A 17,748-nucleotide genomic window follows, 5' to 3' on the forward strand; every position below is an offset into this window, starting at 1 on the left:
CATTTTTATTTCTACCATGATTGTTTTAAACCTGTTACTTCAGAATCAAGCAACAGAAAATCCTGGATGGAATAAAGAAAATTACGAAAAGGTTAGATTGCTAGTGCAGATAGTGTGTCATAGACAGGCACCACAAAAAGACTACTTAACATGCAAGCTTTCTGGCAGAAAGGTCTTGTTCTGACCTCTACACACACACACACACAACACACCACACACACACACACACACACACACACACACACACACCACACACACAGAGGATGACTGTCTCTGGCTGCTGGGCCAGGACTCCTCAGGTCAATATGCAGCTTTGTGAGTCTGGCCCCGCAGCAGAAACAGTGGTCATACTATCTCAGAAGTAGCCATTCTGGCCAAGTGCTTATGTGTTTAGTAATCTTTTTTATTGTGCCTGCCTGCAAATCATCATCACTGCTACATGGTGATTACCAACCTAACCTTTTCATAATATTGTTAGTTCAGAATGTAATATAAATGTGGGTACCAGAAACATGGGTAAAATGTTCTAAGCCTCCAACACACTCCAATAAAAGAAGTTTAGCTGACATACTCAAAGAGCAGTCAAACAAAACTATTTTGCATTAGGTGAACTTTTGAGAGGTCAACAAAGAATGTCACAGATATTCACATGGTGCAAGTTTCTCTTCAAATGAAATACATTATACTGTTAATTATGCAAGCAGTCATCATCACTATTGGTGAAGCACAATTACTGCAAAAAATGGACACACCATTGAGAGAACACTTTTTCTTTCCTTCAAAACATGGTTACAATTTCATATCTTTCGTTATATATGGTGTCAGTCACAAATTTACACTGCAATAGCACAATTTTAATGGTAATGAAGTGATGTATATGAAACATATTTTAAGAAAGCAATGCTTTCTCATTAAGTTTTGAAATGGTTCACATTTTACAATGCATTAAAGAGGAAGAGTTAAGACTGACTATAGCATGTGTAGAGTAGAAAAGGATACACGATTATTAAAGAAAGACCCTTGATACATTTCATGAGCAGCTTTTCTAATCTGCTGCTGTAATGCCTGTTTTGTTGCAGTACTAAGTTCTGTAATATATAGAATGCCAACTGAAAGCTCCTTGCATATAAAATCTGTATCTACAGCATCACAAGAATATAATCATTTCATCATGTGATAAAATGTAAATTTGTGGCCGGTTGCTGTCCTTACACGATCAAAAATGTAAAGAGTTTACTAATGCTGAAAGGGTCCATGTATTATTGCCTTACAAGGGAGTGAAAAACAGAAAACTGGGATTTTTACCTGCCAGGAAGCAAGTAAATTAACTGTATGTAGTCATCGGAAGAGGAAATGCACATTACTCGCATGTTCAATTGTTTACACTAGCTTTAATAGCAATGAATAAGCCTACATACGTGGAGAATCTAGCAACTTTATGAGAAGGATACATCTGTGTCTTCACTGAGCTGGAACTTCAGAATTTGGTTTGATATATATTCTATAATCAAACACCGTCTGTTAAGTTAGTTACTCAAGTCATATTCCATGCATAATGCAAGTTATTTGTGTTTGAACCAACTTCTAGAGATAAAGTATAAACATATGGTTCATGGAAGTTTGAAATAAACTCTAACAACAATTACATTAAACGAGATAACAACGAAGAGTGACTGCCGTGAACAGTACAATACACACAATATATGTTATATTTTGATAGTAAGAAACCTAATACATTGAGGAAGCAGTGTTACAAGATATCCTCTTTGCAACAAAAAAGTTAATACTTCTCCATAACAGAATACAGAGATGTTATTTTACACACTAAATTTTGCACATAGAATGGTATGCTGTTTATCTTTTATTAGGCTCTACTTCCAGGTGACACATGAACTGGAATTTATAGGGAATAAAAGAAAATGTACAAAAGGAGCCGAGTACGTTAATCTCTAAGGTTTTTACGGCTGCTTCTAAACATAACACCTAACTGCAGTATAAGGGTGAATCCTTGTAGCCTTTCTGACCTGTGCAACATAGGAAAGTTTACATGGCATTGTCCTAAGGAGATAGTGAAAACCCAGGGTAACTATTTCACATACAGTAAACGATATAGCATTACTACGGGGAAAAAGTTCATGATGTTAAATGGAATCAGTGGTAGCTGTTTGTATTGCTTGGATGAACAAGGTTAGAGAGATGTTTATACAGCATATAAGACGACTGCATATGAAGGATGCCCAGTGTCACTATATAATATCACTTTCTCTAAACGACTGTGTATTTATACACAATGTACACAGTGGAGTTATGGTCGGAAGGCAGTTAAAACAAGTTTACTTACATCGCCAACCTAATTTTCATGCCTACTTGTTGACGTGGCGTCAGCTAATGACGGTTCCTCAGGAAAACGACCTCACACAAATATTGACATATGTTTATGAATCAAACCTCCAAGCAATGTGATTATGGTACAGTAAGTAAAAAATTTATTCAAAGCTGCCATATGAAATCAACACGATGTGAAAATATGGCGACGATAAATGTCTGCAGACGAAATCTCTAGAGATCTGTTTCAGAAAATCATTTAATAAGACAGTAACAGTTACTCACCTGATTCTTCAAATAGCTTTCAATAGCACGATACGCAGAATCCGTGAGTTTCACAAATATCAACGACTTATCACTATTATTTCCCTGCGATGACAAACCATACTGAACACCTTCCACTAGCTCCGCCATTTCTGCCTCATCGTTTGAACTGGCAGACCAGCTGACGGACGGAAATCTATTGAGAGACTTATAGTGAAACAATAATTTAAAATAGCCTCTTATTATATTACAATTATGAAACATTATAGCTAAAAACTACCAAAATTTATAATTTTTCTGCAATTTAATATTGCAGAGAATATTCATTGACTAGCTTCTTCATCATCTTGGTTTACAGTTATGCCGCCAGGTGTCACACCAAGTAAATACAGACAGAAGGGTTCTTAAGGGATTTGACAAGTAATGGTGTGTAAGGAACAAATGCATATCTGGTGATGTGAGGTAAGGAGATGCAATTATTGAGATATGTAACCGTATTTTGAAGTGTTAAACTGCAGTGGCTAGAGATCCGTATACTGAATATTGGGTGAATTCCCTGATAAATGAATGATATATATTATTTAGCGGTGTGTCGTGAAAAGCGATATTTACATACTCACATGTTATTGCCATTACGCAAGTAAATGTTGCTGTACCCGCTCATACCGGCTTTCATGCACAGTAATAAGCACTGATCGCTACTGCATAATTTTCATGAAATTATTTTCACAGATTGAGGGTACTTCACGCTGAAGTTTTCCTTCTTTCAAGAAATACGCCCAGGAATCGCAAGCAAAGCGCATTTTTGCCTGTGGATTTGGCCTTGCCCACTTCAGAGTATTCAGACTACCCATATACAACACACGAACGAGAGTCCATAATGGACCAAAAGGAAGAGGTAAATACAGTTTTTATAGTCATGTGAAAGGAAAACAAAATGTGCAAATGGATAAGGAACCAACTTCAAACCACGTTTTTAGAGCAGTAACAAAAGCTTAATAGAAGAATAATTTTCTCCGTAATAATTTTGTTATTCGTTGGGACACGTTTAGTTTCTTACAAAACAATGAAGATACACATACCTACGGGATTATGTTGAATAAATTGCATATAAACTTTAATTACTGCAGATTGTGTTGGAGTCTTACAGTCTCTATATAGTGATTGTATCTTGAACACTGCATCTGCGACAGTCTGCATGTATTATCGTTAAGATTACGCATTTTTGGCTGTGAATATGGAACATACAACTAACTCTCATTAGTTGTTGCCAAGGAGTGACTTAATCAGCATTGGTTTTCATTTTATTTACATGCAACTGTTACAATGATTACAATTTGGTACAAAACTGTGTTGGTGCTTCAGTAACTTTACTCATATAAGTGAAGGAAAAATGGAGAGGATCGGAAAATGTAATTTGTTCGTGTAGAGTTATAACACAAAATGACAAATGCCACTTATGGCATTGTACAAACTGAAAGTATAAGATAAACAAACGAAACAATGAGCAATACAGGTTGGCTTGGGTGACTACAATCATTTTTCTTATTGTTTGTTCTATTGTCATGTCAATTTTCTTTGGAAGAGAATAGGGGGTGGGGGTGGTGAGAGAGGTACTCACATTATTAACATGCTGTAGGAAAATGCTAGCCAGTATCATTGTCAACTACTAACACGCTGTACCTTAATTGGATAGGTGCGGCATTAGCCGTATTTGAGGAATGCAGTGGATCTGGGTAACAGCCATAAGTATTTCTGTGACAGTTGAACTCAGTTCACTTATAAAAAAGAACATTGCATGTCTGTGAATAGATAATTACACTGTGTTAGGGAAATGGTTTTTCAGCATTATCATCTCAGGAAGAAACTTGGGTATTTAAAGCCACATTGTATCAAGGGATGAACTCGCACACTTAAATAACTGCAAAATAATAGATGCTGGTTGTGTAGTGTTCTACAGTTGACACCAACTGTCTCTTCGCCATAGACTGCACACACTAATAACAAACAATACTCGTAATGGCTCTCTCTGGTTTTGTTAGTATGTTGTTGTTGTGGTCTTCAGTTCTGAGACTGGTTTGATGCAGCTCTCCATGCTACCCTATCCTGTGCAAGCTTCATCATCTCCCAGTACCTACTGCAGCGTACATCCTTCTGAATCTGTTTAGTGTATTCATTTCTTGGTCTCCCTCTACGATTTTTACCCTCCACGCTGCCCTCCAGTACTAAATTGGTGATCCCTTGATGCCTCAGAACATGTCCTACCAACCGAGCCCTTCTTCTAGTCAAGTTGTGCCACAAACTCCTCTTCTCCCCAATTCTATTCAATACTTCATTAGTTATGTGATCTATCTATCTAATCTTCAGAATTCTTCTGTAGCACCACATTTCGAAAGCTTCTATTCTCTTCTTGTCCAAACTATTTATCGTCCATGTTTCACTTATATACATGGCTACACTCCATACAAATACTTTCAGAAACGACTTCCTGACTCTTAAATCTATACTCGATTTTAACAAATTTCCCTTCTTCAGAAACGCTTTCTTTGCCATTGCCAGTCCACATCTTATATCCTCTCTACTTCAACCATCATCAGTTATTTTGCTCCCCAAATAGCAAAACTCCTTTACTACTTTAAGTGCCTCATTATCTAATTCCCTCAGCATCACCCGACTTAATTCGACTACATTCCATTATCCTAGTTTTGCTTTTGTTGATATTCATCTTACATCCTCCTTTGAAGACACTGTCCATTCCATTCAACTGCTGTTGCAAGCCCTTTGCTGTCTGTGCCAGAATTACAATGTCATCGGCAAACCTCAAAGTTTTAATTTCTTCTCCATGGAAACATCCGATCCCGCCCGTTTGCTTTGACCCATGACGTCACAAATATGGCGGAAACGACCATAAACCACCATTCCAATATGGCGCATATTAAGTCAGCACGTACACATTATGAGGATGAAAATACAGCGAAAAACAAACACACACACTTTCCACAAAAAGCCTAATGACACTAACGGGACAAGTGCGGGAAATGGGGTATTTTGGGTGGGGGCAAACTAAATGTAATCAAATTTAGATGCCCACCCCCATACAAAACCACACAAAACTACAAAAAGGACCGACATCACAAAACTCCCCAAATACCACTAAACACAATATCATCTGGAATCGAACACTTCCCTTGACCTATATAGCTCAGCAGCAGCTCCCGATCCCATAAATTAGTATCAAACATTTCCCTTGGCCTGTATAGCTCAAAAACATCTCCCAATACCAATATCAACATACACAGCCACACATTGGGTACGAAAACTTCCCTTGACCTGCGCACTGTAAATTTTATCTGTCATATCCATTCCTGAACAAAAACAGCAACCGATTAATTTTACTAAAATTACCACACGATGTACAGCGAACAACACTAAATTAACCTTCACACAAAATCGTTAACTCACTGAAACGAATTCAACTACAAACACAGCCGACACTCGTACAATTCTGGATAATGAGCAAAAGCAAACTGAGCCCATTACACCACACAAACGAAAACCCTGAACATACCACCAGAGAGCACAACAAACCACAACATGACGACATCTACAAACACGCCACACTCACAAACCAAACTCCGCGCCATCATGACGTCACACACAACACCCTTAAGTCACGGGTCAAAGCCGACGCGTGGGATCGGATGCTTCTGTCGACCCATGGATTTGAATACCTACTCCGCACTTTTCTTTTGTTTCCTTTTACTGCTTAGTATATCAGTGAAAATAATAAATTTTTGAAGATATAGTTTAATTGGATTTCCTTTCCACACTTGTTGAGTAGATTACTCTGTATTTGTTAAGAATCACATGGAGGGGGGGGGGGGGGGGGGGAATCTGAGCTGAAAACAGATATTCAGTAAGTGATAGAATGAGGTGGAGATCATTGTACCCCAAACGTGCCTGTTGATAGTTTGTGAGGAGTAGGGGGGCTGGAAAAGAGGGTATGGGGTGTTTTGTGTTTTAAATGTACAGATGTGAGTTAGTAATTTCTAACCACCACCTTTCACACGCTACAATAACAGGAATTCTTTTATGGAATATGAGTTGACAAGAAGAAAAACGCCTGATAACACTATTTTTTTTCTCTTCCCTGAGAACTGGGGGAGTTTGTGGGATGCAGCCCCTGCTTGGCCAGAGATGTGAGTGCCCTTGTGTGCCGCAGGGAACCAAATTTTTTTAAATGCAATTTTTATTAACCACACAAACAAACTTGTTGCTTATTATTGGACTTAAAAAGTTGTTTTTGTGGTTGGATGCTTTCTCTGATGACATATAACCTTATAGCATGGCAGTGTGCAACAATGTCACACTCTGGGAATGTGTCTCTCTGTACTTTTGTCATGTTCCAGTATTGTGTTCTTTTCAAGCGGGGCCTGTAAAAAGTTAAAAGCGAGAAGAGAAATAATGACCAGCCCATCTTCCCTCAGATGTGAAAAGCTTTATAAAATATTATAATGGACTGGGTAAGGTTTAAGTTGTTCAACTCAATGTAGAGCAGTTACCAAGTTGTATAATGTGCAGCTACAGATAGATTTCTGGCATTTTCATCTCTTTATCAATTATTTTGTGAAGATTTCATTCTCCTTTTCTTCTGAAGGGTGAATTCTAAAGATTGAGTCTTAAAGCAAATGCAAGACTCCCACTCTCCAGAATTCTTTTTAGCTGTATTTGATAAATGTACAAACTTGGCAGTGTTAGTGGTGGTAGTCTTGACATTTGAAATATTCTTATCAGCTAACATTTTTACTATTAAATTTCCTTGGGTTTTTCATTGTTTTACACTTTGTGTTCCATAAATCTCATCACAAAGGAAAGCCTTAAAGGGTGTGGAATGAGGTGAGTTATACGGCACAGCTCTCTCTCTCTCTCTCTCTCTCTCTCTCTCTCTCTCTCTCTCTCTCCCTCCCTCCCTCCCTCCCTGTGTGTGTGTGTGTGTGTGTGTGTGTGTGTGTGTGTGTGTGTTTTTTTTAACCCACCATGAATTCCTCTCCTGTGCCAACCTCTTTATCTCAGAGTATCTCTTGCACTCAGTGTCTGCAATTGTTCATTAGCTGTATTTCAATCTCTCTTCTCATATAGATAAAATGTTTACCCTTTGCACACTCGCTTCCCCCCAAGTACTGTGGAAGTTGATATTTTAAACAAATTATTCTGTCATCCTGTTCCTTCTTGCCAGTGTTTTACACGGGTTACACACCTTGTCAATTTCACAAAGAAGCTCCTTATTTTTAAATTTATCAGCCCATCTCACTTCTAACATCTCTATAGCATTATGTCTCAGGCATTTTATTCTCTTCCTTGAGTTTTCTCACAGTCCATGATTAGCTTGCATACAGTTCTGTTTTCCAAAGGTACATTCTCCCAATTTTCCTTCTCAAACTAGAGTCTATGGTGGACACTACCATTGATTTCTTTTAACCTTCAATGTCCGCTTTGCTTGTTATAGTCTGCTCTTTGCCATCTTTGTATCATCCATAATGGGTTATTTTGCCTACAAGGTAGCAAAATTCTTTCACTTCATCTACTTTGTGGTCCCCAATTTTGATGTTACATTCATTCGTAAACTCTTTCTGCTACTCTTCATTACTTTTGTTGTTATACAGTTCATCCATCTGTTACATGTGCTCATGAGGGTGTTCATTCCATTCAACAGTTCTTGCAATTCTTTCTCAATTTCATTGAGGACAGCAGCATTGGCAACAAATTCTTGTCATCAATATTCTTTCATGTTGAATTTTAATTCTTTCCCTGAACGTTTCTTTTAACCTGTTGTTGATTGTATAGATGCAACAGCACTGTCAGAGGACTGCATCCGTGTCTAATACCCTTCCTGACCCAAATATTTCTTTGCTGGGTGTCCATTCGTATTTTTCCTTATTGCTTCTTGAATGTTTTGTGTAGTATTTTTTTTTCCATGTAACTTACACCAGTTTTACTGAGAATTTTAAACATATTGCACCATTGTAGATTACCAAATGCTTTCTTAGGTCAATAGATTCTGTGAACATACATTAACAGCAGATTATAGTGAGTATTAATCTAATCACACTAATAGGTATGGGATTATTTGTACATTACCTTTTTTTTCCTTGTGCATATATATGTATTATGATGAATGCAAGTACTTTGAAAACATCCACTGCTCTTCTTTTTGCAGTTGTCATCCACTGTTTACATGTAATACTTTAAACCAAGTATTTTATGTAATTATATGCAAAATGCAGTCAGCTTTCTGTATACTGTCAACGTAAAATGTTCTATATGAACATTGGAGGTCCATCATTGAGTAGAAGTGTCTTATATGACACTCCTTTATTTCTTTCCCGAAAATCTGTGGATTTTCAGTTCCCCGTCTGATGTCTGCTTTGGCAGGGAAACAGTCTATGTGGAACTTTTTTTTGTATTTGACGATTAAGTGCAGTTTCAAATGCTGAAATTTATTTGCAGAACTCATACAAAATACACTCATTATAATCCACTATTATCTTTAGGGAGCAAATGTATTGGTATGCCATGGGAGAATCTATAGGTACCTTATATGGCTTTTGTGGAGAATTTATCAACTTTAAGTATTCTGACTGAAAACTTTATATATATATAGCGAAAGCTTGAAATTTGTGTGTTTGTGTTTGTTATTGTTTCTATCAACGTACCAACGCTTTCATTTGGTAAGTTACAGAATATTGTTTGACAATTAGCTGCATTGCACAAAACATATTATAGGACAGTGCTGACTGAAAGTATACACAGCATTGTCAGATCGAAATCGCAATCAAGTCCGTAACCAAAGGTAGAGTTATCAGTGAAGTGCAACACTTAAAACCAAAAGTACATTTGTTACTGATGCCAGTGTACAGCCGTAAAAGAACTTACATCCTGGAGGTGAGTACTGCTATTTATACAAACATTCAAATGTTTGAGAATGTACAAATATTACAAACGAGAGATATTTCAGGAACCTTTCACAACTGATGAATACTCAGAAACAAAGAATTTCTGATGATTGAGTTTGAACTGGCAACCCACAGCATGCCATTAACAACTAAGCCACACTGCATGCTTTGTTTCCCGAGGTGATCCACTGTTTCAGCAGTTTTCATTGCATCTGGCTACAGAAATCTAGATCTTGTAAATGGTCCGCTGTATGGCAGTTCTCGTGGACTCTCACATTTGGATCATGTTTGTGAATATCCTCTTGACTATGACATGATTATCGAGTGGGTCGTCAGTTTCCTTAACCTCCTATTGCCAGATGTGCCTCTCCACTGTAGTAGGGCTTCACAAGGAGGCATGGATTGTCTGTGCTTTTGTCTTCCTGACAATCCATGACTTCATATGTGACAGCTGACAAGTGATGGATACAATACGACCCACAGTAGCATTTCAGTAACTTTTCCAATAGTGCCATTTTCGACACACATGTAAAAAAATTGTATAATGTTTCGGGCTGTATATTAATGACCAGTGCTTGGCATTACGGTGCTCTGTCTGTCTTCTGAGCATCCAGAGCCTGTATGCAAGCCAGCTGCTTTGCTTCTGTTGTCTTGGTGATGAGGTGATTCATGTAGACATCTTGAGTATAGTCCAGTTCAAAATGAGGACAGTGGAACCCTTGTCATTTCAGCCTCGCAGCTTTGGAGTGGAAAGAACAGTGAGAAGCTAAAAATGTCTAGCTTTGCATTGTTTTCCGGGAACATCACAGTTGGCAGTATTGTATCCAATCTCTGTTTGACATCAATATATAAAAAGAGCATATCGACTAATGGCTTATTAAAGCACTCTTTGAGGCACTTAACTTGTGGAGTGGATGGTACACAGTTATCCTGTGGATGTCGCAATGTGGAATTACCTCAGATACTAGTCTCAACTGGAGAACTTTCCCATGATCAGAGATCATCACTCAGGTTGTTCCATGCTTCAAAATAATGTCACCTCTAAGGAACTATGTACAATTTCTGGAGCTTTGGCAGTTTGCACAGCTTTGGTGACAGGATAGTGGAAGTGCGCTAGTTAGTGCACACTATTGTCCATTGATTCCCATTTGCCAACTTTAAGAACTTCACCAAAAGGTCGATATCAGTTTGAAGGAGTGTCACTGCTGCAAGTGGGATTGGTACCAGATGCATTGGAGCATATGCCTCCTTTGTTGGCATTCTATAGAATGGCTCACATATTTTCTGACAGATCATTAGACCCCTGCCCAGTGATGATTGTCTAGGGTCTCCAGAAATCCTAGGTGACCAGATGGCAAACTGTGCTGGCTGCAGATGAGACGGGATGATGAGCATCATTTCTGCCCCATTGGGTAATGGTTCTTCTTAGACAATGTTCTGTTTATTGATTGGAATACTTCTTTGACTGGTTCCTCATTCTTCAAGGCTTCTATGGTTTTCAGAAAGGCTGGTCTTCCCTCTGTTTATTAAACATCAATGCCATTTTTACGAAGTGTATGTTTTTAACACTACAATGTTCCATGATCTCTCACAAGAAACACTCACTGCAGTAACAAAAACTTATGGTACATTATTGGGTCCAGTTATATCTCATAATAATTGCACCATACATGTTTCAAAGTCCACTTGATGTACAGTCTCATTTACGCAAGGGTTTATCTTGCCGTCAGATGAGTATAGTTTAGAGTCATTATCACACTTACCATCTAGTGATGTTTTGTATATCTTGTAGCAGTGATGTCCAGCTGCCCCCCCCCCCCCCCCCCCCCCCACCCAAAGACATCTAACCAAGAATATAGTAAACTGTGAAATACACAAAATATACAGTTAAACTTTAAAAATAAAAATCTTGTGGGATATAATGTTTCAAAAATTAGATTTGGATTCCACAGACAAAGATACATACTAATTGATGTCACATCCCGGATGCAGAACGACTGTTGAGTAGGTTATGGCTGGAAAAAGAGGCTAACTCAACAGCAAATTCAGTGTAGAATCTGATAGGGATTCAGTTGGGTCCTAGAGCTTTGTTCCATTTTAGCCATTTCAGCTGTTCAACACCACGGACGCCAGTATCTATATCAATTTTCTTTACAGTGGTAGGTGAATTAAATTGGGGCAATACTGCTGAAACAGGAACATTTAAGAACAGAGTTTAGAATTTTTTTTTCCCCTCTGTCCACAATTTCAGTTACTGCCTTGTGTGTGAGTGTGTAGACATTAACTTTGGTACCACTAATAACCACTAGTGCAAAAGTTAGGGGAAGTTTACGAAGGACCAATGTAAAGTTATACCGATACTAACATCCCGCTCCTGACACCAATTATAAAATATTACATGGTTTGGGGATGGAGAGAGAAACTTATGACACCAATGTTAATGTATAAAATGGGGGAAGAAAGTTGTTAAATATGCCTTGTGGCAGCAGTGTGCAGGAGGTCGAGCCGTCAGGATTTGATAGTGGGCGTCCAGGGCTGCCGTTAAATGACATAATAGGAAATTAAGTACAATAAAGGGGATATACAGAGTACAAAGGGCGCGCCTAGGGACGGAAGTTAGGTTTAGGCCACTCTGAGGTCGAAAAATTAATTAAAATGAGAAACGGAAGGGAAGCGGTTCATGTTAACTTACGTTGGTGACCGGTTGTGAAAAGCAGAGCCAGAGGCTCTGCCTTCCAAAAAGACGTCTGTTCTGCTCGAGGTCTGGATTAAAAGAGAGAGAAGCAACTGTGTTCTGCACCACGGAACACTCCAGCATCGCCGCACGTGATCGGTAACTCATGCATGGTATTGGCGACAACCAATGGCATGAATTTGTTAGCAATTTCAGCAGAAGGCCCAGGGCATTTTCTGTCAGCAGCTTTAACTGGACAGAACCGACTTGGTTTTGAAAGGCAAGCGACTGGTGTCACGTAGACACTGTGTGAATTACTCTGGGAGAAAACTTGTAAAGATTCCACTGGGCCTTTGAAATAAATTTTTTAAACTAATTCCCTAAAATATTCCTTCACTGCCTGCCATCCTGTACACCAGAATTTCTTTGGGTTTTATGAGAGATCCTTTGTAATATGCTTGTAGCAGTGGTTGTTAAAGGCCTCACACATTCCCCCCTTGACAGCCAAATTTGTTCCATTGAGTGTCTACCTACCTATAGCTCTATGCTTTCTTTTATACTTGTGCAGAACTCTTAGTTTCTTTAGAAGTTTTTACAGTGACTGTGAATCATGGAAGGTTGCTAACATCATTCCCGCCATTGATACTGAGTCTCATACAATTTCGCATGCAGTTTCAATTTCTGTCTCGGTGGGTTTGACTTTTTTCTAATCTGATGTGACAATTAAACCACTTCCATTTACCATTAGTACTCTGCCTAAATTATCCCCAACAATTTCATTGCTGTCAATTTCAGGTTTTAATCAGCTTTCTGTTCCAGATATTATGTGAACACCACAGCCTTTTAGGGGCACTACCAAATTTGTCTGTTCATTATGAATGATTTGGCAGTTGATCACCAGCATTTTAACACTCTTGCCTCTGGAGGGTACTTTTTAGAACTTTTCCAGGTCTCCTACAGCTTTCATTATTTGGATTTGATGGAGAGCTTTAAAAAACCGTATGCCTTTCGTACACCCCACACTGCGTGGATAGCAGCCTTTGATATGTAGTACACACCTTACAAATTTAAGGAGGCCCTACATTTCTTAATATTATGGTACAAGTGCAGGAATTCATGGCCTGCTTGCATGAGTTTAGATACAGTTAACAGCTTTATGTGAAGTTCAGTAATTTGTCTGACTCATGTGATTTTATTTGGGCACAAAGGAAATATTAGTAGTTGGCTTACATATGTAAATATAAGTAAATAGATGAAGAAATTGCATGGCTTTTGCATGTTTCTAGTTTTGTGACAACTTTTGTGTTATGTAAGTCAGAGATGAACGCTGCAGTCTCATTGTATCTCACAAAAACGATGTAAAATGTATAGCTTGTCAATTAATATTTCCTTAGGAAATGGTGAGGAAAGCAGAGATAATGTGCAGTTGCTGTTTAAGTAAGTGTAACGGATCTGCTTCTCATGGTCAGTTTAATGGCCTGTTTTTCTCAGCTACTGTTGTAAAAATTTAATTGAATTTAGCGAAGAAGATTTGAATCTAATGCCTGTCTTGCTGCTGTGTCATGGAACTGAATATCATATGTGTTGCTTAGTTAGTGTGTAATAATTCTCCAAAAACTACTAGTTTGAACTTTCTTCAGTCTGATGCCTCGAATGCTCATACTTTATCCTTAATAGATCCCATATTTCACTCATTTTTCTGCCGTATCGCAAAACAGAGCACCAGTTCCTCCCACTTTGGGATGAATCTTACAACACAGTTGAAGCCAATTTCCTTTGTCGTGTTTCTTCATAAGCAGAGTCCAACTTGATTGTGTGTCAATAAATCAAAATAACTGAGATTAATAGACCATATTTGGAGCTGGTTCTACAGCAACAGTAATAAAGTGCTTTTGATGATAGCAAATTATATCATCAAAGAGAGAAAATCCCTTATTTGAGCTTCTTTAAGTTTCAAAGTATTTGTAATGCGTAATTATGTTTTCTGCTTCCTGAAATTTGAATAATCTACAGCTGTGAGTTATCGCTTCAGTTTACTAGTGAGTATCCTGAGTCTTAAACATTTCCTTTTTGTGTTGTTATTAATTTTCATTTTTAAAATTGCCCACTTTTTGTGTGCTGTATACTAAAACTGGGGGTATTTGGTAATTCATTAACACTTTTCAATGCTGAATGTTTCTTTTCATGATAACTGCATGTGACATTGTGGGGTTATAAGCTTGTCCAGGATTGTAATTTATTGGTAAGTCACATTTTTATACTGATTTATTGTATTTTTAACTCCTGATTCCATGAAGTAACCATATAGCAGAGAGATGCTGAGTCACAATACACACAACAAAAGACTGTCAAACAAGTAAGCTCTCTCACTCTCTCACTCTCTCACTCTCTCACTCTCTCACTCTCTCACTCTCTCACTCTCTCACTCTCTCACTCTCTCACTCTCTCACTCTCTCACTCTCTCACTCTCTCACTCTCTCACTCTCTCACTCTCTCACTCTCTCACTCTCTCACTCTCTCACTCTCTCACTCTCTCACTCTCTCACTCTCTCACTCTCTCACTCTCTCACTCTCTCACTCTCTCACTCTCTCACTCTCTCTCTCACACACACACACACACACACACACACACACACACACACACACACACACACACACACACACACACACACACACACCACAATCTCTGGCTGCCAAGGCCAGACTGAGAGCAGTAGCGCATGTCCAGAAGTGACCTGGGTGTTGGGGGTAAGGAGGAGGCTGGGGAGGGGAGGGGAGGGGAGGGGAGGGATAAGCAGGGTAAGGGTGTGGGACGGTCAAGTGCTGTATGTGGAAACATACAGGGACGACGTGGAGAGACGATAGGGGAGCTGAGTGTAGTCGGGGAGTGAGACAGAGGGGTGGGGGTGGGGGGGTGCAATGGAATAAGAGAGAAGTAAACATACTGTGGTTGCCTTGGTGGAATACAGGCCTGTGTAGTTCTAGAATGGGACCAGGGAAAGGAATGACTAATGAAGGTTGAGGTTATGGGAACGTAAGCGACACTGCAGGGAGAGTTCCCATCTGCGCAATTAAGGTAACCCGTTGTTGGTAGGAAGGATCCAGATGGCACAAGTTGTTATGTCATGTTATTGGGAGCATCAAATCAAGCTTAATTATTTGTTCATTCTTCATGTGAGTTGATGCTTAATTATTCGATCTTCATGTAGACTGATAACTAACTTAACTAACATAGAACCTCTACATTATCCCATCAATAATGAAAATTGCTTTCATGAGTACTATAATGGAACATCCATCATACACTGTTGTATTAAATTACAGGAATGAGGACTGAGAAATAAATAGGAAAGCACAGAATTGAAAATTCATTAATTTTCGATTCTATGCTATTTCATACATCCCAACTTCAATTGAAGTCTCCGGGCATGTGTAATAGATCAAGGAATACATTAAAAAAGTTAAGCAGCTGTCAGAATCTGTGTTAATAAACTAATATTAATCTTGTGTAAAGGATTCGTGGTTAGTTAAGCTGAGTGTAACATAGTGAAATTAAGAGAAATCACTACAGTTGAAAAAAAGAGGCTGCAGTCTCCTGGGTTATATTAAATAACTGGTGTCTTTTTCCAATTTTTAACTTAATATCTGTGTGAGCACAGTGATTTTTGTTGTGAGCACAGTAATTTTTTTTAGGATTTAAGAGTTATCTTTATAGCATTAGAAAAACTGAAAACAAAAGATATTATTTAAAGATGATAGTGCAATCAACTAGAAAGGAAGACAATGCAGAGACAGTAGAAAGAAATGTTAATTAACATAAATAGATAAAACTGATTTGTGTGGTGTACTCACAATTCTCTCTCTTTTTTTTAAACAGGCACAACAGCATAAAGAGAAAGGAAATGATTGTGTGAAGGAAAAGAAATACATTGAAGCAGTATTGCATTACACAAATGCAATAAAGTTGGATCCATCTGACCACACCTTTTACAGTAATAGATCTTTAGCTTTTCTCAAACAACAACAGTATCCCCTAGCAATGGAGGATGCGAGACAGGCTATAAAATTGAAACCTGATTGGCCCAAAGTATGTAAGTTTCACTTATTCATTCTAGAACTTAAGTCTGTATGTTATTGTGCTTATGTTTCTATTACAGAATTTTCTTTGACTAACAAGGAACCTGCTGAGTGTCAGGTCGCAAAAGGCCAATGATATTTATAGCATTCGACACCCCACCTTTTGTCTACACGTAACCACAATATTGCCTGCTAATGGCAACAGGGGGTGGGACTGGAGGTATCTAATGGTAAGCACAACGTGAGGCTGCAAAGAGTAGTTGAAATACTTAGTCGACAAGTAACTCTCAAAAGTGCTACAGTGCTAGTGGTGTTAATACAAAGCAAAGCAGAGCAATGGTAGTGATAAACAAAATAAATATTGTATTATTTGTACAACAATGGTTACTGAAGTAGACATTTCATCAGAAAGGAACCCAAGGAATTTTCAGAGTGAGAAAGCAGTGGCAGATGAAATATTAGTTTTTGTGCGGGATGAGTCAGTGGGGTAAGTGGTCATACACACTTGATTGTACAGACTACGTAGTTGAGTAGAATGACGATTTGTATTTAACGAGTGAAAGGGAAAGTGATATTGAAACAGGTTTCGATTCATGTAGTTAATCATCCTTGTCGGATGGGCAGCCACAAATCCAGTCTTCAGTTAAATATGGATATTTGAGGGAGGACAAGGTGAACTTATTACAAAAACTTGTGTTTGTGCATTTCCGGGAGGCTCGATGCAATGTACAGGATGTGCGTGATAGTGACGTACTACGTAATGCACAACAAATTGTGCACCACGCAGATTACTGTGATTTCAAGGGAACTGTGGATGGTAGCACAACTAATTAAGATCGTGAAATTTCAAACAAAGCATAAACTTGATGAACTGTGAAATCAGCTCAAAAATTTGTAGACCAGGTGAACAAACTTACCCCATCGTTTAGTAAGGAATTTGTTTTCAACTCTGACCAATCAGGATTTGAAGGGGAAATGCATATGAAAGGAACCGTGGAAATTTGAGATGAGAGTTGTATCAAAATCAAACAACATAAATGCCGTAATGAATTCATATAGAGTTACGCTGTTAGTCTGGATGGCAAACTGGCTGGAAAGTCATTTACTGTGATGCGAGAAATTGGAGGCGCTCTGCCCCTCTAAGATTCTTTCTCTATGCATGATCTGGCAAGGGCAATAGGGAATATTTACATCACAGCAAGCAAGAGTGGAAAAATGGGAGTAAGAGAGCAATGATTACAGTATGAACACGCCTTTGGCTGGTAGCTGGTCAAAATAACTTGCGTCTGCTGAATTCGTGGTCTCTGTACAAAAATCATACTCCTTTAGAGCAAACTATCCCTCCTAAAGTGTAAGACATTCCAATTCGCACCACCTGGAACCACTGGACAAATTCCGGCTCTGGAATTTTGTTTTTTTCCATGCTTTTAAAACATATTATTGCACTATCTGCAG

At 38.5% G+C, this 17,748-nt stretch overlaps 2 protein-coding genes across 2 annotated transcripts in view; one reads left to right on the forward strand and one right to left on the reverse strand.

Annotated features, from left to right (window-relative positions):
* The window catches only part of LOC124805513 (RNA polymerase II elongation factor Ell-like), a 307,965-nt gene extending 305,226 nt beyond the window's left edge, over positions 1-2,739 (reverse strand). The window contains exon 1 of the mRNA XM_047266077.1: positions 2,611-2,739. Coding sequence (XP_047122033.1) covers positions 2,611-2,739 — 129 coding nt within the window. The remainder of the gene's footprint in view (positions 1-2,610) is intronic.
* Positions 2,740-2,961: 222 nt separating this feature from the next.
* The window catches only part of LOC124804657 (hsp70-Hsp90 organizing protein 1-like), a 38,082-nt gene continuing 23,295 nt past the window's right edge, over positions 2,962-17,748 (forward strand). The window contains exons 1-3 of the mRNA XM_047264882.1: positions 2,962-3,051; positions 3,322-3,487; positions 16,094-16,303. Coding sequence (XP_047120838.1) covers positions 3,470-3,487; positions 16,094-16,303 — 228 coding nt within the window. The 5' untranslated portion in view covers positions 2,962-3,051; positions 3,322-3,469. The remainder of the gene's footprint in view (positions 3,052-3,321; positions 3,488-16,093; positions 16,304-17,748) is intronic.

The sequence above is a fragment of the Schistocerca piceifrons genome, chromosome 7, assembly GCF_021461385.2.
Source record: "Schistocerca piceifrons isolate TAMUIC-IGC-003096 chromosome 7, iqSchPice1.1, whole genome shotgun sequence".
Lineage (NCBI taxonomy): Eukaryota > Metazoa > Arthropoda > Insecta > Orthoptera > Acrididae > Schistocerca > Schistocerca piceifrons.